The sequence below is a fragment of the Aspergillus viridinutans genome (assembly GCF_018404265.1).
Source record: "Aspergillus viridinutans IFM 47045 DNA, scaffold_2, whole genome shotgun sequence".
In the NCBI taxonomy this organism is placed as follows: Eukaryota; Fungi; Ascomycota; class Eurotiomycetes; order Eurotiales; family Aspergillaceae; genus Aspergillus; species Aspergillus viridinutans.
The window spans coordinates 2,867,404-2,892,867 of record NW_025091218.1 but is presented as its reverse complement, the minus strand read 5'-3'; the positions used below and the strand labels follow the sequence as shown (position 1 = coordinate 2,892,867).

Sequence of the window (25,464 nt, the reverse complement as noted above, 5' to 3'; positions counted from 1 at the left end):
TGCAATGCTAGGCCCACTGCCAACGGGAAAACTGAATGGTCGATGGCCACTCTAGTGGACATACACAATCTACGCAGGGTGTTAGAAAACGACAAGCAGCTGAAAACCAACGCCAGGTATTCTAGATTGATATCGGTCGGTAATCATACAATCAACACAGCTTGAAATCTCCAGGATTGACGCTATGCGAGATATATAAGCCGAGAAGGAACCATCGAGAAGACTAAGTGATGGATAAATGGGCACTAGGGAAGCCAAGCCGTCTTCCACAGTTGAAGCAGCTCACTCGCTCGAGACCTCCTCCACTGCCTTGCCCCATGCCTTTTCGAAAGCCGAGTTGTCCTCAGCGACTGCGCTTGGACCAGCTTGGACCAAATCTCGGGTATCATCCTTGTCCACCATCACCGGGGCCGTGGAAGGCGTATCAGGGCGTTCTCTTTCGGCAGCGGATTGTTCCGCTTTCTGCTCCGCGCCTGGCGGCTTGAAGTCAAAGTTCGAGCTGTAGATGACGGCTGCGAAGGCTTCCAGATTCCTGACATTCTGATCCATGGCGGTAAGATACATGTTGGGCGGATTTGTGCCGTTGCCAATAACATGCGCCTGCCGTGCCATCACAGCCAGTACATTCGCGAGCTTCGTCTTGAGATCCACTGTCTTCACCTGTGGGACAACTGTGGCAACCGAGGTGAATGATTGTGGTACGCTGTCGGACGCTTGTGGCGACGACTGGAATGCTTCCTTGATGCAATTTTGCATCAACAAGTCAAAGCATTCATCGTTGAGGGCTTGCAAGACGCGACCAAAGGTTGGCGATTCAATCAGGTCGGCCGTCTCATCAAGAAGGTGTCGCAGAGTCGAGGCTGACTGAGATGTCGAGGGTTCAGTCACCCCCGCAACTCCCGACTCCTCCAACAAATGTTCCTCCTCTTCACGAGGAGGGAGCAGATAGGACAGCCATCTTCGGCTTCTATACCTGGGGAGTCAGCACAGCAACCTTATCTTATGATGAAACTGTGGCCGGACGTACCTTCTATCCTCCGGAGTGTTGCCTTCCACCTTCTTGCGGATGTCCAGAGTCAATTCCGACAGCCTCCCCACAGAAATATCTTCCCGGGGGTTCAAAGAGCCAAACGCATCTGTGACCGCAGCCTGAACCTCGTTCATCAGGTCCTTCCAGCCACGATGGAGCAACCACCAGCTGAATGCAAGATATCGTCGGTTTGTCTCGAAATCATTCCCCAGAGTCTGAGTCAGGTCATCGTCATCATGATCCTCAAGTTTGATCGTGGAGGCATTTGCTGGAGGAGTAGCCAGGGAGATCACGCTGGATAGATAATTTCTCCGACCAAGAAGGTTGAGTTGGATTCGGGTGAAAATGGTTAGTAAGGACAAGGTGTAGATGAGAGTAAACGATCTGGTGACAGCTGCAGTTTCAGCATTAGCTCTAGCCCGTCTTAGCCAGTCTTATAGGAGAAAAGACGACGTACAAGTGATCTTGACCTCGTTCCAGAGCTGAGTCTTGTTCCGCTTTACCCGCGCCGGCCCTTCGCCATCGATTGCTGGTTCTCCTGATTGACTTGTGCGGACAAACCCATCGCTCTGGAAGCTTGAGAGGCTCCTTCGATCATCATCGGCCGCACTGGGTGACACCGAGCTCAGGTCTGACACAGTCCCCTCACCAGTCTGGAGCCGAGCCAATCTCTCCGCCCGCTTCTTTTGCAATTCTTTCGTCAACTCCTCCACAGGAAGGGCTTCGAGGATACCTTCCGCCGCGGTCGGCAAGAGGGCCAGAACAGTATAGGTACAGTCCGTCTGATTCTGTTCAAAACGTCGCCGTAAACTAGACAGAATCAGTCAGTCACCAAAGCCGAGCACGCGAGCGGATGGATTTTTTGTCCATCTCATTTCGCCAAAAGACCGAGAGGGACTCAAAAAGGTAACATACTTTTCCCGGGCGATTCGATCGCTGCTCATCCGCTCCCGTGCCTCTGTTATTTTCGACAGCACATATTGTCCCGCGAGATAGCCAGCTCCAATAATGCCGGCCCCGATCGCGAGACCTTTGCGATTGCGTCGGAACCAGCGCCTAGTAGCTCCAATCATGATAGAGCTAGATGACGGAAGAGCAATGAAAAGTCAAATCATTCAAAATAGTGCATTACATATCATGAGATTGCAAGGAAGCGGAAAAATTCATCAAAATGATGTCTTGATAGTTGTAAGTTGGAGCAACCGAGACACAGGAGCTGTTGGTTGGGGAACCCAAGACTGAGAGAACAGCAGGCCTCGGCTAGAGTGAGTGAGAGACAACAGTAACGGCCGACACCGTGAACAGCGCCCGGATGAGGACCAGGTCAAGAATGGATGAGTCGCCGACGATCCTCATCTAGGTCATAATTGCATTAAGATTCATATGCCTTGCTACATTACTCCATCAGTTAATCAGATAATGTCTACATCTACAGCTATCCAATGACAATTATAGAACCTGATTCTTCAGTAGTCCCGTTGCCGCATTGTATCGGCGGAGATCTCCCTCTACTGCTCCGTAGATAGCCAACGGACTGTACCTTGGGTATAGATGTCACTCTCCCTCTTTGATCCTTCTACATCCCTTCTTAGTCGTCTGCAAACACTCTGCTCTCATGGACCACATCATGCTTATTTTCCTCGCAAAGTCATTCGACCTGAGCTTATCGTGTTCCTGAAAGTCTCAACTGCAAATAACTACCTGTCTATCTACCCTAAGTCATTCCCCCTCTCATACCGGCATCATCCACCTACCCTGCTTTCCCCCACATCCAAGTCATTGAATCGGGACTGGTCTCCGTGGTACAAGCTTAACAGCTTGCCTTCATACCTGGGTCATTCATATTTTTATTCTTATTGCTTGCTCCCTTTCGCAGCAAAGAAGCAAGGCAGTGTCGGTAGCTAAGACATATCTCTCCTTGATACCGTACGACCCCTGCGAGGATGGAGCCCCGCAGGACCCCTCCAGAGTACTTCCTGGAGATCTTCGCAGACACAACCACCGTGAGGGATGTATTAAAAGGTCTGTGAATCATTGATATTGGCTTGCCATATTATTATATATATTCTCTATCCTCTGTTGACAGCAGTCGTGTTGTCACCAATTCCATGAAAACACTCCTGCCCAGCGCTCAGCTGACATCACTCTGTCCGAACCAGGCGTCCTCAACCTCATCTTCTTCCACCGTTACTTCCCATCAATTCGGCCGACAACCTTCGACGTTCTTGACTTCACCCTCCCCGCCATCGACGACGTCGAGCTCGAAACCCTGATCGAATCCCGCATCAGCGCCCTGGTCCGCCAACACACTTCCGCTACCAGTACCCATGAAGGCGGCGGCGGCGTCCGCGGTCGCATCGCGGTCGAGTTCTACGAGAAGAAGCGCAAACGCTCCGGGGCGTGGTTCAGCGGGCTAGCGGGCAAGGGAGAAGAAGAGGTATGCTGGGAGGTGTGGAATCTAGACGTGACGATCGCGACGCCTCGGACGGAATCAGGTATCTACTTATAAAACCGATGGCATTGCTACAGGAGAAGAGAGTTTAGACTGATTATCCCCAACCAGAACGCGCCAAAGTCCGGAAGGCGATGGAGAACATGCTCCAAAAGGCTGCGCTGAAGATCCTCGCGGTCGTCAACCGGGATAAAGATCACATCCCGCCGATCACCACCAGCGACTCTAATCCCTTCCCCTATCGAATCGTACTGAATCCCCGCTCGGACGGCTGGCAGAACCGGTTCGGCTTGTACTGAGATACTGCATTGACTTGGCTTCCTTATCGCCAGATCTCCATGCAGGTATCCGCTGGTCTACGGTACCTGCGTGGATCAAGATCGACTCTCCTAATGGATCGTCGCGCCGCGCCTGGAGTTGCGGAGTCGGTTGGGTGATATTTTTTCTTTTGCGGCTGGTCGTTCGGATATAAATGTACATCACCTACGTCATCGCGACATTAAGCTCATTTTTGCGAAAGCCATCATGGAGGCATCATTGGACCTTACGAATGCATGCATGAAAACAAAGGACCGGTATGAGGAATGGCCAAAGATACTGCTCAATTACCCAAAGAGGCATGATCGCGTTAGATATAATTTCATCCAAGGATAAGTATAGCCATGTCCTGTCCTTTTTCAACAAAAGCAACCTCCACCATTCTACTCCTCCGATCACGGCAAGTGAAAACAAGAAGTAGAATGACACCGCCCCGCTCTCCCACCTCGACCCCGATACCTTAACCCACTACTTCTCCGCTCACTCCGACAACTCGACTTTCGGATTGCGCCGCGCAGGCCATAGGCCTGACAAGGCAAGAATCGATGTTTTCTTTCGCGGCTTGTCTTTCGCAAGCCGCGAGAGACTCTATATGCTAATACCGATTCTTAGCGATGCATTTACTGCGACTTGGAGGCGGCATCGGCCTGAGCACGGAGGTTGGCTGAGGTAGATCCGCTAGCGAAGAAGCGGCCCAGCACAGGCTGGAGGAAAGAGTGGAAGACAACTTGAGCACCGCTGTAGATGACGAGTTAGCATGTTTCCATAGGCTTCGCGTCTACCGAGGCAAACATACTTGGTCTGGGGCAGAGACATCCACAGAATGAGGACGAACTTGAAGATGTAGTAGAAGGCTGTTTTGACGAATTAGCAAAAGCTCCACGATTGGAAGAAAGTAACAAATTGCATAAACTTACGGAACCAGTAGGCAGCGTTGATGGCGCTCTCAACAACAGTCAGGAAGGCGTAAACAACCCAGTACTATAATTCACACGGTCAAGTCAGTCTCCAATCGCTGATGATAGTGCATCACGTGCTATGAAAACAGCCTAGGCTGTTCCCTAGCAGGCGCGGGGGAGATCGTATCCGCCTCCCAAGGTACGATTGGGGTTCACGATCACAAGCACATACCGTCAACCACTGCAGCGATCAGAAGACAGTCAGCCACAATCGTTCAGTCTATTAATTACAGGCGCTAGGCAGCGGGAAAACTCACCTGAGTATCATCTGCCTTGCCAGAGGTGAACACGGCATTGAGAGAGTAGTAGCCAGGAATCAGGAAACCGGCAAAGTTGACGAGGAACTCGCCAGCGATGTTGAAGAAGACCAGGAAGGTGTAGATTCCGACCAGGCCGAGGATGACATAGACCTTAGGAACGGAGGTCTGGCGCTCCAGGTTGTTGAGGACAGGGTACTTGGAGAGCTATAATATCACCCCACAAACAAATCAAGGGTTAGTGGCTTTTCCTTATTTCTTTGCATTTTCGACTTTCTGTTTAAACAGAGAGATCCCTGAAGAAAAGGAAAGGCAAGGCCTGGACAAAGGATGTGGAAGTAAAAGTAGTTGAAAGGCGTGTTGAATCTATCATCGCCAAAGACACTAACAAAGCTGACGCACAATAACCATCTACTTACCTCCTTGTCAAGCTGGGCTATGGTGTGCTGAGCACGATCCTGGAAGGAAGCCATTTCTGCTGGATCTCAATTGGTTTAATGCTAGTACAAGGTAGTAAAGGTAGTAGTAAGGTCTGCCTGACGTGGACTGAATATAAAGATGAAGAAGTAAAGAGAAGACAGCAAGGGAAGATTGTTATCACAGCCCAAGAGATTCGAAAGGGTCGAGCTGGCGGTTAAGAGAAGGACGCAGAATGGTGCATGACGGTGCGGTGTGTCACGTGATTGAGTGACGTCGAGTCCAAGCAAGTGACAGATGACGTGCGAGGCATCATGGTAGAATAGCTTGTTTACTCTACACAAAGCACCTTGTAGCATGTTGTAGTATGTTAGCAAGCACTTACAGACCAGATCCGTAATGACCTAAGCCATTCATAAACTACAGAGGCTTTATATGTCCCTGCAATCTCAAGGGGAAAAGACCCACCTGGAAGAGTGCTAACAATGTATCAATTTCAAAGCGCATATGATACAAGACATATGGACAAAACTAAGTACAATGCCATTGTTGACTGGGGTAGTTAGGGTAGTTACTAGGCGAGAATCACTCATAGACACAGGGTCTCTTCGTGTGAGCAGGTCTAACAGTGAATACTACAGCTTGGTGTATGCTTTGAATAGGCAGTGACATGTAAGGCGACCAGCAGCCCAAGAGGCAACTGATCGGAAGATTACCTACAACAAATAATAGTAGAAGAGTCAAGCATTGGGAATATTCATTTATCACCAACCCTCGTTGATCGTTGATTACAGCAGAAATGCCTCGAGTTGTTCCAAGACAAGCCTTGTTCTTTGCGGAGAGCGGAAGTAGTCAACAAACTGAAATGAGAAACACTGAAGCAGGACAATTTCCGCCCAGAAGACATTTCAAAATGGCATAACACAAGGGGTAGAATAAGAAAAGGAGATAATAAACAAGACGAGTCGCTCGTCTTGATTTAACGAAGCCTTGCGCCCTCAACCAACGTCCATCACGAGCCACCAAATCACAAAACGCCTCCCAGAAGCGGGATATGAAGATGAAAGAATCCGGAGCTAGAGGAATACATGTCAAGGGAAAAAAAATCGCAGGCAGCATCAGACCGAAAAATATGGAAATCATATCTCCGCTTGCGACGTCAGCGGACGTGAAAAGCAGACAATAATGCCCTGTCATAAACCTAACTTGACCTCATTGGTTGGCATCATGAGTCTTCCGAGTCAGGGCCGCCATTTGCGATTCCCGCACTATCCCGGTTGCTATTGTTGAACGTGAGTTTCAACTTTGGTTGCGTCGGAGTGGCAGCGGCAGGCGTCCCTGCAGACAGTGCGGGAGCAACAGAGACATCATTGCCTGCTGATGACAGAGAGTCGTCGAAATCGGCAAACTGTGGGTAGTCCTCGGTTTCTTTCCTCAGCACCTCGACACATTTCGCCTGTCTCTCAGTCAGAAATCTATGAAGCAAAAACAAGTAAAATGACAGAAGATAAACTTACTTCAATATCGTTGGCATCCTGGAACAGGATGCTTCCATCTTCATTGTAGGTCCTCGCATTCTGACACAGGAGGTGGATGTCATTGCGGAAGTCCCTTAGATTCTGATATTCCTCGCGGTTTATCTTCTTTCTGATCATCTCCATGGCGATTGGATTCTGAATGATCAGGTAATAGTCGGGATACTGTGATTTAGGAGGTGGCTTCATGAATGGCTCTATGATCGAGCGCGTAACCGGCCCATCCTCGCTGTCGGATGAATCCGCTGGGAGCTCTTGTTCCATATCCATCAGCGCCTGGTATGCGGTGTTGAGGATCCGCTGGAGCGTGGCCCGGTCCTCGCTACTCAAGGTTTCCACAGGTTTTGGTTGTCTGCCTCTCTTGCGCTTCGGTTGCGGGGTTTCCTCAACGGGCTCCTCCGCCTTGCGTTTAGGCGCAGGACCCCTACGACCACGCTTCTTGGGTTGCGGGGTCTCGGAACTCTCACGCGATGGCTCTGGCGAGGACTCAACGCCCATGGCTCTCTTCTGACGCTTCTCCTTATTGATCCGGCGACGCTCGACTCTCGCTTCCTTTCGGGCGATAGCATTCTCGATCGAGTCATCCTCGGCATCCACGGCCATGAGCCACTGTTCTTCGGTAAGACCATCGTCGTAGCGGGTAATCTTGCGTTCACGAGCTCCACGACCTTTAACCTCAATATCAACTTCTTCTTGAACGGGGTTTTCGTCGGCAAGATAAATATCCGGGAGTTCGTCTTCTCCCATGAGACGGGGATACCGATGGCCAGGACCATAAGCATCGTTCTTCTGGCGTTCCTTGTCAATGCGCTGGAAAGTAATCAGCTCGTCGTCAGAGCGAGCCATGATGTCGTTCAGGTCGTCGTCGTCCATTTCGTCTTGCTCACCAAGCTGGTCAGCAGCCTCGGCAGTTTCGAGTAGCGTTCGAAGGAGCGCATCTCGCTCTTCGTTTGTGGACTTGTTGTCAAACTTTCCAGCCTGAATGACCTTGCCATCCATGTCAAGCTTGAACTGCGCACGTTCAAGAATCTTCTCTTCAACTGAATTTGAGCTGATCAGACGCAGGATGCGAACCTCGTTCTTCTGACCGATACGGTGAGCACGATCCTGAGCTTGCAAATCTTGGTGAGGATTCCAGTCCGAATCGAAGATGATGACAGTGTCTGCAGTCTGCAGGTTGAGACCGAGACCACCGGCACGCGTCGAGAGCAAGAAACAGAAATAGTCCGAGCCGGGCGCATTGAACAGCTTCAGCAGGTCCGAACGATCATCTGACTTGGTTGAACCATCAAGACGAAGGTATTTCATACCCCGGAGGCGAAGGAAATCCTCCATGATGTTCATGATCTGAGTCATCTGGAAGAACATCAAGACGCGGTGACCCGTGGCCTTGAACTTCGGGAGGATCCTATCCAAAAGCTCAAATTTGCCTGCGGTTCGCCAAATGAGATCGTTGGTTCCACGCCCAGGATTCATTTGATCCTCAACGGGCTCGAAAACGAATGGATGATTGCACAATTTTCTCAACTGCATCAGCATGTTGCTCAAACCGCGCATGCCAGTCTTGCCTCCTTTGCCGTCACTGACAACCATCTTATTGTGCGTAACCAGCTGTTTGTACAGCCTCGCTTGCAGAGCAGAAAAGCGACATTTGATGACACGTTCTTGCTTATCAGGCAGATCCTTCTCGACATCTTTCTTCAGACGTCTAAGCAGGAAGGGCCGAAGAACCTTGTGCAAACGACGAATGACCAGTAGCTGTTCTTCTTCGGAGAGTTCCATGCGGTCCTGACCTCCAGTATTTGCAAAGGGCGTGTTGAACCACTCATCGAACGATTTGACAGATTTGAAGATGTTTGGCAAGACGAAGTTAAGCAGCGCCCACAACTCGGGAAGATTATTTTGCAAGGGGGTACCAGTCAAAATCAGACGATAGCGGCTGGTGTAGTACTGAGATAAAGTGCTACTCAGCTTAGACTGTGTGTTCTTCATACGGTGACCTTCGTCAACAATCATGTGAGTCCACTTGATCTTGCTCAAGACTGGGCGGTCCTTGATGATGTATTCGTATGTGGTCAACAGAACTTGAAAGTTACCCCAGCGGAGTTGCTGCTGCTGCTGTTTGCGCGCATTGGGGGGGCCCTTGTAGACAACCCTGGAGACAGTTGGCGCCCACTTTTCGAATTCCAGATTCCAGTTTGTCAGAGTGCTGAGAGGCACGATAACCAAGAAGGGGCCGTTGTTCTTCTTCTTCTCAATAATGTATGTGATCAAACTGATGGTTTGAATAGTCTTTCCAAGACCCATCTCGTCCGCCAAAATACCATTCAGGTTGTTGTTGTAGAGCGAAATCATCCACTGCAGACCCTTTATCTGGTACTCCTTGAGGGTACCGCCAACAAGAATGTTAGGCTGTTCGGTGACCTCTTCCTTGATACGGTGAGCGACAGCATAATAGTCAATCTTCCGTCGGCCGCCCTCTTCGTCGTCATCGGATACGATATCCTCTTCATCCTCTTCTTCGAAGAGCTGCTCATCTTCCCCATATCGTTCAGCTTGGCTACGTTGCTGCTCCCTGACCGAGGCAGCAAGTTGTTTGAGGAAGCCATCGGTCTGTTTGAGGAGGTGAGAGATACGCGAATCTTTGGCCTGTCCCAGAAGCTTCATGTAAGTCTCTTCATCGTTGGCCTTTAGGGCCTGAAGACGTTGTTTGGCAGTACGTTCGACACGTTTCTGCTCTTCACGCTCCATATGCTGGTGGTGCTGAAGCATCATGCGACCAAGCTTCTGCATACGCGTGCGCTGCTGATTAGCAGCGTTCTGCAACTCGGCGCCATGGTTCAAAATGGCTTGTAGTTGATCGTATTGTTTCTTCTTCTCCCGAGTCTCGCGAGCATCGCGTTGCTGCTTCTCCAACTTCTCAGTGATTCGGGCTTCACGAAGGGACTGCTTCTTCATGCGACGGTGGCTAGATCGATTGGCAGTCATGCCGAGATTATCGAAGTGGAACATTTCATTCTGGATCTGTTTGCGGAAAAGCCTCTGCTTGGGCAGAAGATGAAGCATCTTGTACTCGATCAATGCCTTAAGCTTCAGCGAGTCATCACCGATGGGTGTATCACTCTTGCTCGTGTCCCACACACCAAGATTTGCAGGAAGCTCAGCGAGCTCGGCCTTTCGCGCATTGATCTTGTTGTAGAGGATCATCTCACGGTCCTCACGCACCTGCTCCAGGTCAATGCCGGGTGGCATCAGAGCAGGAATGCGCAGGCGGTTGGCGCGAGAAGCATGATCAGTGAAGCCGACGCTTTTAGGGAAGAGCTCATAGGGGGACTGAAATGTTTCATAGAAATCCTTGGACTGTGGCGCTACATCCGGGGTGGGCTGCTCCGACTTGGCCTGAGTCACGCTTTCTAAGACGCTCTCAGCGCTCGCGATACCATCCGAGGGAGTAGGAGTCTGAGCCTTTTTGGAGGCAAAAAGCTGCTGTTGGACGCGGGGTGGTATTGTGAGATTCTTGGAGAGCAACTTGAAGGCCAGAATCTGATTTCTGAGAGTTGTAAGCTGCTCCGCAGAGAAACTTCCACTGGCGACAGGTGCACCCTTTTGAGCAGCAGCAGGATTGGCAGGTTGCGATTGAGCGCCAGCCGGCGTTGAGGCATCTTGGGTGGGACCTGACGAGGGGATGGGGCCATTCCGACCTAAGTGGGGAAAGGAAGGTCAGTAAAGAGGAAAGCAAAGCTGGAGTATAGAGCTTTTAGGGTGAACTAACCATTGATACCATTTGCAGCGGCAGACTCCGGAGTCGCGCCGTTCAACTGCTGTTGACGATGTTGAGCCTGAAGTTGCTGCTGTGCAAACTGTCTTTGCTTTTGGTATACTTGCTGTCGCTGGACAGCAGCAAGTAGGTTGTGAGCTTTGAGGTATTCAGGGTCGTCGTGGCGAACACCCTGTTCCTGCATCTGCTTGAATTTCTAAGAAAAAGTTAGAGGCGATCCTATTTGAATACCGAAGACACGAAGGCATGAAAGTATAATCAAGATTCGTAATTTTCGATCATGAGAGGGGCGAAAACACTGTACCTGGAGGACTTCTTGAATATGCTGCTGCGTCAAATTTGGCGGCAGGCTCATGTTTCCAGCCGCCATATTGGGCGCTGACTGGAGTGAAGCCATATTCAAGCGCGTAATCGATGTCTTACTTCATAAGCAGGACAAGGACGGTATTTGGACGACTTGAACCGCGACAAGACCCGCGACGGAATTGTGAAGAGACACGTAGGGGGAAGGGACTGGAAACAGAAAATGACAATTCGCGCCTGTGGAGCGACCGAAAGCGCGAATTGGCTAATGTGTGGTGAAAGAAAACTCCTTCTGTCGATGAATGCGACTGAGAGCGACCTACATCTAATAAGTTGCGACAGGTTTTGTGATGTTTGGCCTGGATCGGGGTGACCACCGGGCGGTAGGCGACAAAGCGAAGGCGAGCAACAGGGTGGGGGGAGGCTCAAACACAATGGTGGAAGGGGTAAAAAATGACCTCAAGTGAAGGGGGGCCGTTAAAAAAGGCGCGTTGAAGGCCTGTATGGATGAAATGGAGATGAAGGGGACGGAAGTGTCGCGACTTTCCGTGCTGGTCGGGGAAACTGGCGGTGCTCAGCCTGTGCCTTGTAACAGAGAGAGGCAGGCGGCGAGACGTTGGAAGAAGATTTCGTGTTGTATCACGTGATGCTTTCTGACTCAGCTGCCGGCCGCTTTCAGTCTTGGCGGCACTATCCGCCGCCAATCACAATAAACGGACTTTATCTAAGAGGTACAGAAGAGAATACTAGGTACAGAGCGCCAACAGAATACAATTAAGGACTATCCATAGAAGCAATACCCTGATAATAATTAGGTACCATCCCTTGTCCCGATTGTTTCAGTCTGACTATACCACTGTATAGTACAAGGTCGGCGTCCAGCGCTGCTGGCCTTGAGGAACAGTGCGTACAGCGATGAAACGTCTTCGGTCTCCTCGAATCCGCAAAACAATCCAAAGATGAAGCTAGAAATCCCCAGTCTCATCCGAGTGAGCGACTACTACGACGCAACGCTTTCCAGCAGCGTAGCAGTGGAAGTATCAAAAATTTTTCGTGGGCAGAATGAACGGAACGCCTGTGCCAAGTGTGACTCTGTTGATAATTCGAACGACAACCAAAGATCCCCTAACAGTCCTAGAAAGTGCATGGCATTGTTTACACATCGCCCACAGACAGCATCGGCCGTTTCGTCGGGGGCGGCGGAGGAGGCTTCTTTGCTCGCGAAGGCGGGGGAGGCGGAGGAGCTTTCTTGTTCAATGCGGAACTGTTCAAGGTCCCCGAGCTAGCTCTTCTGGAAATAGCATTCCCGTACGAGGAAGGACTCAAACGTCCCTGGCAGAACACGTCGGAATGGGAATTAACGTGCGCAGTGGATTCCTCATAAAGATCAGTGTACGGATTATCTGGCATCATGCTGACAGGTCGAGGTTGAGAGCTATCTCTGCGGGAGATGAAATTTTCACTGGTCGCCCGGGACTGCCACGAAGATGAACCAGACGGCTGCAGCTGCCGCAACTGCGAAGGGCCCTCGAAAGTCGAGGTGCGGTTCAAAACAGGTCGCTGGTAAGGCGTCTCCGCTGGGTACGCTTCTCTCACGGGCAGGGTTGGGGGAACAGACGAGGTATGACGGTCTGACCTAATGATCGGTCGGGGACCAACACTGTTGGTTAGCTCCTCATGCAGAGGCTCGTAGCGTTCATGGTAGGAATGTGCGGTATTGGAACGGGCACGCCCGGTGCGGCGACCATTTGGCGTTTGGGATTGGAATTGGCTAGGGGCCGAGTCAGCTTCAAGCAAGCTCGTGTGCGAATAGTTTTGACTCACTCTGCAGGCCAATCATTCTTGATTTGGAGAAGTACTTCTCGGCACCGTTCGTGGTAATTGAGCTGCGCTTCGAGGAATGCAGCCAAATCCACGACACCTTCTACCTCCGCATCCTTGATATCGTACATCCGCCTGTAAACGTCTTCGTTGGCCTCTTCGTACTTGACCTTCTGAGTACGCAATTCTTCTTCAACGCGAAAGTCCTCTTTCTTCGCTTTCTGCATCTTAGAAAGTGACGTATCGTAGGCCAATCGTCGGCTGTCAAGCTTCTTGCGGGCAGCCTGCTCGAGTAGTTAGAGGTCATGGTATTCGTAACGGATAGACACATGCAGAGCGAAACCGTACCTGGTATTCTTTCATCTGGGCTAGAGATCGTTCAAGGGACTCAAGATAGGTGGCAGTAGCCTGTGAGATATAGGTTTCCTGCACACGAGCAATCCGCTCCTCTGCCCTGCCAAACACTATTCGGTAGAAAAACAACATCAGATAACCAATCGCTTGTCAAGCAGCAGGAGTAGGATGGTCGCTTACTCGTCAAACAACGGCCATATTCGGAATTGGCATCGAAATCTTCGCCATGGCTGACCATGCTGCTACCCAAATGAGCTATAGGGAGTGTTTTCTCCTTGTCATCTCCTTCGCTGCGCTTGGAGACGGACTTTATATAAGCAACCAAGGATTTATGAATACGGTCGACCCCTGGAGAGTGACAGATGAATAGTGTCAGCAAAAGGCAACATGAGAAAATCCCGTGCCATAGGAAGCAAATCTTGCCCACCTTCATGTTTCACGTTCATTTCGGTCTCCAGTGCTTTAAAGTCATCGGAGAGATTAGTCTTGATTTCACCGCCCATCCTCTCGCCTGCCCATTGCTTGAAGCGGTCGAGCTTTTTATTGACGTTCATCTTGGCTGAATATGTAGAAAGTATAGGTGTAGACGAAGCGTTATGGTGGAGGAGGACACGTCGACGGGGAAGCGAATGGGGCTTCCTTTAATCTATGTAGGAACCGAATGCGGCGGTTGCAGATGTACAGAGGGTAGTCCGTTCTGGCGATGGCCTTATGCAATGAGAGATAGCAACTGGAATAGCCCAAAAGTCATGGATTGAATGATGGCGGCATTCAGTGAATTTAAGGCATATATTCACACTGAGCGAGAGGCAATAGGACTGGTTTTGGGGCAGAAGAACAGGAGGTTGGGAAGGTAGAAATCAGGACGATGTCCTCGTGGGTGGGAATGCTTGGGAATTAATGGAGAGCAGATCACTCGCCAACAGGGTTAATGAATGTTGTTATCAATTTTAATCAATCAAAATAAATAAAAGTCTCTACCCCTACAATCGTTATTCGTCAGGAGCAAAATGTAAATGATTAATTGGATTTAATTTCCCCATGGTGGTCGAGGAATGGCATTGTGAGTCTGTGACAAAAGTGCCAATCGCAACTGTCTGAATGCGCCACCGTCCAGGTACAAACTCCAGGAGTCCAGAACAAATCAGTAACCTCACCTCCCCACCCGCTGGTTCCTTCTCTCCTCTTGGCAGCATTGTCTCATCCGGTCTCAGACATTCACATGAAGTGGATGACAAGCGGAGTTGATACAGTGATACCAAAGTGTGATTAATAGTGGACTGCTGCTTGTGATACCTTGCTAGATGTGGTTTATCGACTATCATCATATCATGGGAACAATGATTGACCATCGAACCACATGAGTACTTCGCTGTCGACCACCTAATTGGAAAAGGTGAGTGTATGTGGTCCATTCAGATAGGTATGATATCTGGGACTCCTGAAACCTGGTTATCTGAAACTTAGTTTCTAGGTTAGCCTGGAGTCTTGTACTGTTATTGTTAGGCTTCATTGGCCGTAGTCGTATCTGTCTACACAGTAACCTGTACACGCGTTGGTGGGCCGCTTGTGGGACGTTGTTGAGGATGACAGTCCCTTACTGGTGGATTGCAATTTCAAAAGTTCAAAAGTGGACGGAGCTTTGCCACCATACTATTTACAGAACAAATCAAGCTACCTTTACCTATCTGTATCTATACCGTACAGTACTCTAAACGCCTCATGAGGTACAAAGGGAGAGCCAGAGACTGCAATAATGTACGGTCCAAGTCAGAAATATATTTAAAGCTGGTAGATTGGTAGACTTGATGCTCGAAGAACTGAAAGCTTAGATTGCACAAACTTCACTATACAATGTCTTCTATAATTCATGGAAACCAGGAGCTGCAAGTATGTAGAAGAATGAAAAATATATCTCACATTGGAGTGTGATATACAATAGTTGTTTGCTTTCACCTGATTAAACACTGCAAAGTTAGACAGTCTGTAATGCATTCTTAAAGAACTCAATAATAACATGTCATATTCTATATGTGTCCTCACCAAGAAGGACCATATGTATGTATTGAATTTTAAACTATTAATACAGTGAAGTTCACAAAGTGTATACACTGTACACCAACGCATAAGCTCCAACGGTCTTCCAACCTCAGCGCAAAAAGTCATTAACCAAGTGTTCCTATGATGTCAAATGTACAAGGAATTAAAGCATATAGCATACAGCGTAGAGTACACAGGAGATGCTCATCTGTGCTCTTAGTTATTCACATACAGAAAGGCTCTCCTGTATATCCAGTGGCATTTCGGAGACCTCAAGCATATTTTCACCTGAGTAGTCATCGACCATAGGTCAGGATTCATGATAATAAGCGAAACTATAACACAATCTGCGTTAAATCATAGAATTGCCTCCCCTCTCTCTTTCCCCCCCCCCCTCTCTCAAGTACCATCTCAGGGCTTACTAGCACTGGAGGCTGAAAGCAGAAGCAGAGTTCATTGTGGGATTGGTCGAAATGAACGAGCTTGATAGCCATTGTACTTCCTCTGGCCACAGAATATACTCATTCTCCGCAGCTAACATAGCATCAAATTCATTCCAAACAACAGCATCATTGGTGGTCGAAGCACGGGAATCATCCAAACCGCCGAATGGGTCAGGCTCGTAGCAGACGCTATCGCTACAAAGCGGCCGGTTCACATTCCAATCTTCACCTAGGCCAGAGTCAACCGAGACATTTCGATTCCGACAATCCAGAGCAGCAGCCGAGTATTGCCCCGGCGTCACGCCCATGACCTTTTTGAAAATGCGATGGAAATGACTGGGCGTCAGGTTGGCCTCGCTGGCCAGCTTCTGAAGCGTCGGTTTGCAGCCATTTAGGACTTCCAAATTGATGGTTTCACAAGCCTTTTGTATCATCTGGACTTGTGGATTTGCCGCCCAGTGCGTTTCCGGTTTGCAGCGCTTACAGGGCCTGAACCCTGCTGTTTCTGCCTGTGAGGGTGTGTCGTAGAATCTGACATTGGCCCGGCGGGCAAGGCGAGCTGGACAGGATGGGCGGCAGTATATTTTTGTTGTCAGGACGGCGTAGACGAATGTGTTGGCCGTTGCATCGCGGTTTACAACTGCTTGCCAACGTGCAGCAGCAGATGTGGATGGTCTAGCGGCCCTGGCCAGCGGGAGTATCTTCTGCGGGGCATCATTTGAATTATCGACCACATGCATTTTGAGGTATCCCAGCAAACAATGAGATGAAGAGCAAGTAGAGATGCTAGTGATGAATTATGGGATTTTGCAACGCTTGGTGTTGCTCATGGAATACGACAACCCTTCTTTGTGCAGCTTGCGCTGCTGATTGGTCACTTTGAGAGCAGAACCTCGTTTCCATCAGTTAACGGAATCCAGTAGGTATCCGACCTCCCTTATCTGTATCCAGCCAGACACAGAGTCAGTGAGATAGAGCAAGTGGTCGTTTAGAAAGGAGGAATGCAAGGGCTGGCTATTATAGAATATCGACAAGTCTAGGACAGAGCATAACGGGAGTCGAGTGAAACTTGGCTTTATATCTCGGCTACAAACGTCGGATGAGGTCAACTTCCGAGAATGAATGGCCTCAGCGGTTGAAGTACATTTGAGAGAAGCCGAAAGAAGGCCATTGTTCTCCATGCTGGTAGGAATGCAGCAACTGCAGTAGTCTATTCTGAGCCATCTGCTCTGATCTGAAGGTTAAGTGTGCACAGACTCTAGAGGGTTGATGCCGCACGAGGCTCACCATGTTGAACACCGAATAAATGAGAAAAGGGAATTTTCATTGATTACCAGGGGGGCTCTTTCGCTCTTGCTGAGACATGCGGTCATGTAATGCCTCCCGAGACACTGGATTCCAACCCATTTTTGTTCTGATCTTTTTGGTCATCATGAAAAAATTTTTGTTGGCCACAACCTGAATTCGCTAAGGACGTGTGGAAGATAATCCGCAGTCGCCTAAGTACATATGTCTCATAGCAGAAGAGCATTTTCAACCCGTCAAAAAGAACAAAACTCCGCACAAGATCACATTTATTCCTTGGTCTTCTGGGTACCACGAAGCAGACCAGTTCTCCGGGCAGCAATAAGACCGGCTTTTTGACCGTGGGCGGCGTAGCGAGAGATGGTCGAGGCCTTACCAATGTGCTGGTGGTTACCACCACCGTGAGGCTGTAGAGAGAATCATTGTCAGGTATTGTTCGAGAAAAATATATATAAAATAAGTGAAGGGCAGATCTTACGTGATCGACGGGGTTCATGGCAACACCACGAGTCTTGGGCCAAGAGTTGCGCTTGACAGCGAACTTGTGCTTGGCACGAGAAGCCTCTGTAGATACTCGTTAGCAATCGACGCCCTTCATATCTTTCCACACTAAACGGGAGTTTGAGAGTCGGAGTAACATACTGAGCAGAGGCTTGTCGGTACGACCACCACCAGCGACGATACCAACCATACCACGAGCGGTGTTCTTCACAACCTTCTTGGCACCACTGGGGAGCTTGACTCTGGTCTTGCCCTCCTCAGGGTTGTGGCCGATAACGGTAACGTAGTTTCCAGAGGTACGACCAAGAGCACCACGGTCACCAGCCTTCTCCTCGACGTTGCTAACGACGGTACCCTCAGGAACGGAGCCGAGGGGGAGGATGTTGCCGACGGTCAGGGCAGCGTTCTTTCCGGCGTAAATGAATTGACCGGTGTACATGCCCTCGTTGGCGATGAAGGTCTCGGTAACCAGCTTGAACTTGTAAGGGTGACGGAACTGGACCTTAGCGAGAGGAGCACCACGGCCGGGGTCGTGGATGATCTCCTTCACAACACCCCTGACATATCCATGGCGCTCAGCGAAGTCGAGCGTGCGGAACTGGGCAGGAGCCTTGTTGAGACGGGTGTGAGCCGCTGAAGACGTACAAAGATATCAATCAGCATTTCTGGATTCTCGAGTGTAAAAGTTCCTGCAAAGTCTCGCATGCAGGTTATTCATTTCATTGCGGTCGCACTCACTGAAAATGGATCCACGACCCTTCCTCTGATTGCGGATCACACGACCCATGGCGACTTTCTATATGTTGAAACCTTTGCGTTAGTATTCAAAAGAAAGACCGCCGGCGACCGTTGGTGGGAGTTTATCAATTGCTCGTACCTCAAATCGAAAATGGGCTTGTCGGGTTGGTGTTGAGAATTCGTCGGAGGATGGGCTGTGTGGGCTTTAGGGCGAGATCGCTAATCTAACCGAGTTGGCGCTAGCGCCATTTTGGGCCCTGGCGCGGCTGTGATTTGCGCGCGGATAACGTGACGTCTTGACCTACGTGTAGAAGCCCTCAAATACAAATCATCACCTGGTGCCCTTTTTCAACCCCTGGGATAATGGACCTTCTAGGCGTGTGGTCTTCGTGGCCATCGTTCTTCATTCCATAGGAGTCTAGATGGATTGTCTAATAAAGGCTGACGCCAATCCTCGATATGTCAATAAAGTTTGGTGCAGTCTTTGTACAGTTTTTTCTCGAGCAACCCCTGGCCTAATGTGCTCACTTAAATAATGCGTGGGATTTCGTTTCGGATGGATCCAAGATGAGATGCATTTGCGCTTATTTCCTGCGACAAAATATGTGGTTCCGGGTACAGGGCAAGCTGGGCTTCAATGACATGGCGAATCCTGCTCCGAACCCCTCATTTATCCCTCAAATCTTCTGGATAACATCAGATTATTGACAGTACCCTCCAGGCACAACTCTCAGTTAAGAATCGGTATTGTTGCCGCAATTTCGGAGCTAATAGGCATTCCGATGGGTTTCTGTCATTGACAGGCCCAAGCTGTGGAGAGATTTGCCACGATGCATCTCAAAACTTTGAGAATTTCAGTATCTTCTGAAAGTTCGTCGTGTCTTTTGACAAGAAGGCAGAATGTCTGCATCCAGTATGCTTTTCGGAGGGAAGAGGATTAGATATGTTTGGAGCATGTCTGAATCGTTCTCCCTCCCGTACGTCCTCCTTGACGGCTCATCATGTGATGCTCCGAGTGGCCCTGGTTGATCAAATTTATGATGGTCTTCAGTCGACCTTCGTCATTTTCGTTGTCTTTTCATGGAGTGTAAACCTTCTTGGCTAGGGTTGATGCTCAATTCTAGGGAACGCCCCTGTGATGACGCACATAATCTGCTTCAGTATCTCGATTCCCTAGGCTCAGTTGTATGCTTGTATGAATGGTGCACCTAGAATCTGCACCTTTATAGCTATCTTTGAGTGAATTCATAAGAGACTAGAGTGTTCCTGAGCAAAAAACTAGTCACTGCCTGATATTAACTGGTACCATTCATAATGCCGGACAGTTCAGGCGCGTGGAAGCCGCGCTTCAACCGAGTAGCGTCAGTAAGGGAACTTCTTCGTGGCGCGGACTTGCCCACCGTCACCTCGTCCTCGAATGCATCACATCGAGACAGCACCCCAACGATGTCGAACATGTCTCTTTCCGACTCAGATCTCTCGTCGCTATCGTCAGCGCCTCCTTCAGAAGATGAGGTTGGTCCTATGGCTCTCGATGAGCCTGTTGGCATCACCAAGTACTTCAAGAAGGAATCCGAGTCTCCGCCGCCGAAACGGGAGCCCTCACCACCTCATGAATATGTTCTAGCTGATAATCCTGCCATTGCAGTAAGTTTAGACAGTCGCTTGAGCTTACAGAAGCTCCCATCGACAGTCTGACGCGTCAAACTATTCGCTACAGCCTCTTTGCTAACTTGTCGCAACTTTATAGTTTATTGTGATGTTCCGCGCGCGTTTTCATGAGGCCTTCCCGCGATCGACGCCACACTTTGGACCCCAGGATATCGAGAGAGGTGTCGTGGAGCTTCCACCAGGCGATTATATTGAGAGGCTTCTGTGTGCATTGCTCGGTCTCGTGCTAAATCGGAAGAAGGATGTTGAGTATGAGCACCTGGTCCCTACACCATCAGATGGCTACCGCACCATTTATTCCTTATGCTCGTGCAAGGCTTTTGCGACCAGATAGAGGACTAACTATTTCACGCTGATTCACAGCCGAGCCCACTACCAGCGACCTCTTGAAGAGGCAATTCAAACACATGCCTCCCAATGGCCCAAGGCTTGGCAAGGAAAGAACCCCCTTCATGGGGGTCGCACCTTTGCAACAATGTCACCCGAAGAACGCGTATGCCAATGCGATGCGGATATTTCATTACAAGTCCAGGGCACTGATAATTTTAATAGTTGACCTTGTTGAAGTCGCTGATTCTCTGGTCCCTTTCTTCGTCTGAAGCCGTTCAAGCCAAGATCAAAGAATCCTACAAGCAAGCCCGCCATGAGGACGATCTGAACCAACCGCTTTCAGTCCAACCGTGGGGCCGTGACGGCCTGAAGCGTCGGTACTGGCTGGTCGAGGGTTTGGATGATACACATTTCAGGTTATATCGCGAGAGCAACCCGGCCCTTAAGAACGTTACGTGGTGGAGTCTAGCTGGGAGTATACCCGAGTTGAAGGCTGTCGCAGACAAGCTGGATGGAGAGAAGAGTATACATGCGAAGAAGCTCAGTGAGCGGATCAAGAATTCCATACCTCGTTTTGAGGGCTCCGAGGAGGTAAGCTGCTATCGCCGCCCGTGGTCTAACCTTTTTATTGACAACCTGCAAGAAACGCAAAAGACGGGATTATCGCATTGCCCGCAAAGCCGCCTTCGCTCGACCGGAGCCCGGGTTTTCACTGTACGAAGGCCGGACTCGTGGCAAGAAGCTCAAGTACACATATTCCGATGACGAGGATATATTTTCCGACGAGTTTCCCTCAACAAGACGATCGACACGGAACGCTTCCGGAATTTCAACACCTGCAGAACCTGCGGGACCCAGATATACAGCAAGTGGTAGGCAGATACGCGCACGAGCGGGTGGCCTGTACGGCGAGAGCCTTCTTAGTGGCCAGCGTGGCGAGGAAGCCGAAGAAACCGGTAGACCTCAAAGGTCTCGGGCGACTCGAGCAAATGGCTATACGGACTACAACATGGACGATGAGTCGGACGCTGGTCACTCCAGTGGAAATGAGTGGCAGGGTGGCGAGGAAGAGGAAGACAATGATTTCGAAGGCGACGATGAAGGCGACTTGAGTGGAGACGAGTCGGTCTTAAACGGACAAGATCGGAGTCTGGTGGTGCAGTTGAGATACGGCAAGGGCAAACTACCAAGCAGCCCTCACGAGCCTGTCGAGGAGCCGTCGGCGGGGGGGCTTCAAAGTGCGCATGCAGACACAGCAGACACAGCAGACCCGTTAACAGCCCCTGAAACTCAGCCTATGAGTCAAGTGCCGGACTCTGAGACCAACAGACAGACAGATACGGCAGAGGCGCAAGCCCCGACTGTGGATGTCGGGAAAATGCCCAGCATTGTGCCGATGAACACGGCTATTTATGAGCAGAAGGTCGATCCGCTGAATGAGCTTAACGGTCAGCAGCGAGAGACGCGCGAGGGTCCTGAACAGCCTTCCGGAGCCGACTTGTCGCGAAATCAAATAGCTCCCATCAACGCTCCAAATGAGACGGGTTGAGAATTTCTTGAATCACGGCTACTCCAAGTTTCTTACCAAAAGCGATGTCTTCACCTGACACTCGAATAGTGTCCTATGGCGCAGTGTTGCCATTTCCGGAAACAATTAATACGAGTTCAGGCAAAACAGGAGTTTGTTTCCATCGAGAGTTTGTCAGGCTTTTATTGAGCGGTATGTTCACGTTCAAAGGTCCATCTGACCTGGAGTTCGCAATGGTTCTTATAGCAGGATGATTTTATATGAGGCTCAGGGGACATGTCACACCGAGCCCAGGACTCGGCCACTGATCCAGGCGCAAGGACTACTGCTAATTCAACACCTGCTATCTACGCTAAATGTATATTATTTTGAGGCGGAATGAGACGCATTAAAAGGTTAGACGAGACTTGTGAAGTATGGATCGACTTTTTGCTTGCATATCGATTATGCCATGCAATATAAGTCATTGACAACGAAGAATAAAAGAACGCCAAATCCCTAACTCCAATAATGCAATGCGAGTCCCCGTCCCAGTATGGAAAAGTGATGCAGAGAGAGCTTAGTCTGCACCCGCATTCGAAAATTGCGCCGTGTAGAACTGTAAGAACTCCGAGAACGTCAGCTGCAGATCGACTTGATTCTTGAACCATATCTCAGAAATAGGTATATTCTCGCGCCAATGTCTCGTTTGACCACATTGAAAGATGTGCACTTACGTCTTCGACCTTGGAAGCAAGTCGAGGGTCCTTTGTTGTACCCAGGGGAGGAAGCTTCCAATTATTGACTTCATACCACCACCTTCGTAGTCTACTACCGAGCGTCTGGCCACTGAGAGAAGCTGTGCGGTTCCAGTAACGCCAGCCAGACAGCGCAAGCGTCCAAAGAGTACCCTGGATGAGTGGTAGAAGAACCTAATATTTTGCAGCCCATTCCATCAGCATTCCAGCGTTTCGATTCACATAGCGACAACGAGATCCCTAAACTCATTGTCGGGTATCCGTACCTGGTCCCGAATGGTAATCCATGCAACTCGTCCCCATGTCTCGGCACCTCGCAAGCTGGCGAGATAGCTCTGTTCGAACCGCAGATCGGGCAAAGGAGGAAGAGTATGACGGCGTGGAACGGGTCTAATCATGCGACTGGGGTCAACAATATCAGAAGGGATGCTGTCAGCTTCGGAGGAAGAGCGTTGTGCCACTGGTCGCTTCTCCGAGGCGGCGGTTGGAGGATTGATGTCGTGTCTCGGGGATGGATCCCGCTTGATTGAAGCGGTTTGGATGGTTTCTGCCAGTTCTAAAGCTGGATCGGCCATGTTGAGAGATTGGATGATGCTATATAAATGAGGATTCCGAGTGAGTTTGTAGATGTCAGTTATCGGGGGTTGTTCTTGTGTAGGTACACCGGACTTTGGAGGTTATCCAGTCTCCTGACGCAACAATCATAAGGACCGCCTGGACGGGCAACTGGCCGCCGGCCGCCGATCTCACTACGGTAAACCTTTCCACCTCGCTGTCTGCCCCTCCTCAAACACCCCGCCTAGGTTACTATATTAGTTCTCATCTCTCCTTCTCTTTCTTACTGCTCGTCACTCCGCTTCCTCTATTTTCCCATTATACATATCGTATCGTCAATTGCAACAGGAAAAAATGGCCGCTGCTCAGGGATACCCTTTTCTGTGCTTGGAGAACCCTCTCCTAGGTGCGTGTCATTTCACATCTCCGACAACGGACAACAACTATCGGACGTTGATTGAGTATGCTGACTTTGAATGATCTTAGATATCCAAGCCGTCGGGTACGTCACTGATGAACGACCTCGGAAAGTCTAAACCAATTGGATATCAACTGATTGAACCTCGCACAGTGATGCCGCTCTTCTGGAAAAGTACGGTCTTAAGGACAACGATGCCATCCTTGCAGAGGAGAAGCACATGGGACTCTACGATGAGCTCCTTGGCCGTGATGCTAAGTTAATTGCTGGTGGTGCTGCACAGAACACCGCCCGCGGTGCCCAGGTATGCGGTGTAGATCACCTTTCTTCAGTCTGAGGCCATTGCTGATCGAGGATATAACCTAACAGTACATACTCCCCGAGAACTCCGTCATGTACGTTGGCTGCGTCGGTAAGGACAAGTACGCGGATATCCTCAAGGAGGCCTGTAACCAGGCTGGTGTCCATACTGAGTATCGTGTGGACGATGTCCAGCCCACCGGCAAGTGCGGCGTCATTATCACTGGTCACAACCGTAGCATGTGCACTCACCTCGCTGCGGCAAACGAGTACAAGATTGACCACTTGAAGCAGCCTCACGTCTGGTCTCTTGTCGAGAAGGCTCAGTACTACTATGTTGGTGGATACCACCTGACAGTCTGCGTCCCTGCCATTTTGGCCCTTGCCGAGGAGGCTGCTGCCAAGAACAAGGTGAGCAAGATGCCCTTCCTTCCGCATCCTGCTCAATTGAGGTTGACGTTTTGCGATTCAGGTCTTCATGCTTTCCCTTTCCGCCCCCTTCATTCCCCAGTTCTTCAAGGACCAGCTTGACAGCGTCCTGCCCTACACCGACTACACTTTCTGCAACGAAACAGAGGCTCGCGCCTACTCCGAGAGCCACGAATGGGGTACGGATGATGTCGTCGAGATTGCGAAGAAGCTCGCTCAGCTTCCCAAGAAGAACACCAGCCGTCCCAGAGTTGCTATTGTCACCCAAGGCACTCTGCCCACGATTACTGCTACCGTTAAGCGAGACGGTGAGGTTGAGGTCAAGGAGTTCCCTGTGCACGAGATCCCCAAGAGCAGCATCAACGACACCAACGGCGCTGGGTAAGTCGTCATCAGCCATTCTGCTAATGGTCAACGGAAAATTTGTGCTGACGGGTGTTGTTTGTAGTGATGCGTTCGCTGGCGGCTTCTGCGCCGGTGTTGTTCTGAACAAATCTCTTGAGGAGAGTATGGATATGGGCCAGTGGCTCGCCAGCCTGAGCATTCAAGAGCTGGGACCTTCGTAAGTTTCTCATTCATCTTTCTGTTGTACCGAGGTCCTGTCGAAAATGGGCCATATTTTCGAGGGCCCGCGTCCGTTTCCAAGCTGCGTCCAGTTTCATTATTGTGCTGGTGGACAACGGTGCAAGAATCATTTCAATGAATGACGACTAACATGACTTTGCCATATAGCTTCCCCTTCCCCAAGAAGACCTACACCCCCAGCCGCTCATAGAATACCAACCACTTATTATATGGACGCCCGGCAAGCCATAATGGGCTATTGCGAGCTTGCAGCATAAAAATATTTCTGGATGATTCAACCCTCTATACCCAGTTGTCCTTGACTTAACGTCTTAGACTTTTTTTTCTTCTTTTTTCTTTTTAAGATCACTTCCTCCAAAGATTGCGTACAACACTGCGCAGGTTTACGAGTTAGGGTACCGTTAATACTGCGGAACCCGCAGACTGGTGACGTTCTCAACAACGATGTAATGAACGAATCTTTCGGTGTTATATACTTTCAAAATTCAAGAAATAGAAATGAGCCATAAATTCAAGTCTTTGACTTGGACGTGACAGAAATTTGACGATGTTCGCATTGGAATTTCAAATAGCTCTCTCCTAACAAACAGCAAAGAGGAAGCTAATCAATTTCCACAATTTTGAAAGCACCCGAAGAAGTACAAAGGATAGCATGGCTCG

General features: G+C 49.8%; 10 protein-coding genes across 10 annotated transcripts; 3 read left to right on the top strand and 7 right to left on the bottom strand.

The window, feature by feature from the left end:
- Window positions 1-282: 282 nt before the first annotated feature.
- Aspvir_004520 (peroxisomal biogenesis factor 3) lies at window positions 283-2,103 on the bottom strand (the record flags this gene model as incomplete). Its single annotated transcript, XM_043267746.1, has 4 exons — window positions 283-967; window positions 1,028-1,424; window positions 1,488-1,840; window positions 1,946-2,103. The coding sequence occupies 4 exons, from the start codon at window positions 2,101-2,103 to the stop codon at window positions 283-285; spliced, it is 1,593 nt and encodes a 530-aa protein (XP_043123681.1).
- Window positions 2,104-2,973: 870 nt separating this feature from the next.
- Window positions 2,974-3,781, top strand: Aspvir_004519 (autophagy-related protein 101; the record flags this gene model as incomplete). Its single annotated transcript, XM_043267745.1, has 3 exons — window positions 2,974-3,052; window positions 3,190-3,525; window positions 3,594-3,781. The coding sequence occupies 3 exons, from the start codon at window positions 2,974-2,976 to the stop codon at window positions 3,779-3,781; spliced, it is 603 nt and encodes a 200-aa protein (XP_043123680.1).
- Window positions 3,782-4,420: 639 nt separating this feature from the next.
- yop1 (putative membrane biogenesis protein (Yop1)) lies at window positions 4,421-5,489 on the bottom strand (the record flags this gene model as incomplete). The annotated part of the gene is made up of 5 exons (XM_043267744.1): window positions 4,421-4,538; window positions 4,597-4,654; window positions 4,718-4,781; window positions 5,017-5,223; window positions 5,436-5,489. 5 exons carry the CDS (start codon window positions 5,487-5,489, stop codon window positions 4,421-4,423), a joined length of 501 nt encoding a protein of 166 aa, XP_043123679.1.
- A 1,169-nt stretch (window positions 5,490-6,658) lies between these two features.
- Aspvir_004517 (putative RSC complex subunit (Sth1)) lies at window positions 6,659-11,116 on the bottom strand (the record flags this gene model as incomplete). The annotated part of the gene is made up of 4 exons (XM_043267743.1): window positions 6,659-6,889; window positions 6,951-10,669; window positions 10,741-10,942; window positions 11,051-11,116. 4 exons carry the CDS (start codon window positions 11,114-11,116, stop codon window positions 6,659-6,661), a joined length of 4,218 nt encoding a protein of 1,405 aa, XP_043123678.1.
- A 1,088-nt stretch (window positions 11,117-12,204) lies between these two features.
- On the bottom strand, window positions 12,205-13,778 carry Aspvir_004516 (BAR domain protein; the record flags this gene model as incomplete). The annotated part of the gene is made up of 5 exons (XM_043267742.1): window positions 12,205-12,820; window positions 12,874-13,154; window positions 13,219-13,334; window positions 13,405-13,572; window positions 13,652-13,778. 5 exons carry the CDS (start codon window positions 13,776-13,778, stop codon window positions 12,205-12,207), a joined length of 1,308 nt encoding a protein of 435 aa, XP_043123677.1.
- A 1,907-nt stretch (window positions 13,779-15,685) lies between these two features.
- On the bottom strand, window positions 15,686-16,447 carry mpt (putative DNA repair and transcription factor Ada; the record flags this gene model as incomplete). Its single annotated transcript, XM_043267741.1, has 1 exon — window positions 15,686-16,447. One exon carries the CDS (start codon window positions 16,445-16,447, stop codon window positions 15,686-15,688), a length of 762 nt encoding a protein of 253 aa, XP_043123676.1.
- An 834-nt stretch (window positions 16,448-17,281) lies between these two features.
- Aspvir_004514 (60S ribosomal protein uL2) lies at window positions 17,282-18,300 on the bottom strand (the record flags this gene model as incomplete). Its single annotated transcript, XM_043267740.1, has 4 exons — window positions 17,282-17,419; window positions 17,491-17,576; window positions 17,655-18,146; window positions 18,252-18,300. 4 exons carry the CDS (start codon window positions 18,298-18,300, stop codon window positions 17,282-17,284), a joined length of 765 nt encoding a protein of 254 aa, XP_043123675.1.
- Window positions 18,301-19,565: 1,265 nt separating this feature from the next.
- Aspvir_004513 (uncharacterized protein) lies at window positions 19,566-21,801 on the top strand (the record flags this gene model as incomplete). Its single annotated transcript, XM_043267739.1, has 5 exons — window positions 19,566-19,898; window positions 20,002-20,171; window positions 20,286-20,415; window positions 20,475-20,843; window positions 20,896-21,801. The coding sequence occupies 5 exons, from the start codon at window positions 19,566-19,568 to the stop codon at window positions 21,799-21,801; spliced, it is 1,908 nt and encodes a 635-aa protein (XP_043123674.1).
- Window positions 21,802-22,339: 538 nt separating this feature from the next.
- Window positions 22,340-23,092, bottom strand: Aspvir_004512 (DUF1770 domain-containing protein; the record flags this gene model as incomplete). Its single annotated transcript, XM_043267738.1, has 3 exons — window positions 22,340-22,387; window positions 22,497-22,691; window positions 22,784-23,092. 3 exons carry the CDS (start codon window positions 23,090-23,092, stop codon window positions 22,340-22,342), a joined length of 552 nt encoding a protein of 183 aa, XP_043123673.1.
- A 334-nt stretch (window positions 23,093-23,426) lies between these two features.
- Aspvir_004511 (adenosine kinase) lies at window positions 23,427-24,994 on the top strand (the record flags this gene model as incomplete). The annotated part of the gene is made up of 7 exons (XM_043267737.1): window positions 23,427-23,478; window positions 23,559-23,574; window positions 23,644-23,794; window positions 23,860-24,201; window positions 24,263-24,600; window positions 24,668-24,781; window positions 24,952-24,994. The coding sequence occupies 7 exons, from the start codon at window positions 23,427-23,429 to the stop codon at window positions 24,992-24,994; spliced, it is 1,056 nt and encodes a 351-aa protein (XP_043123672.1).
- Window positions 24,995-25,464: the final 470 nt, after the last annotated feature.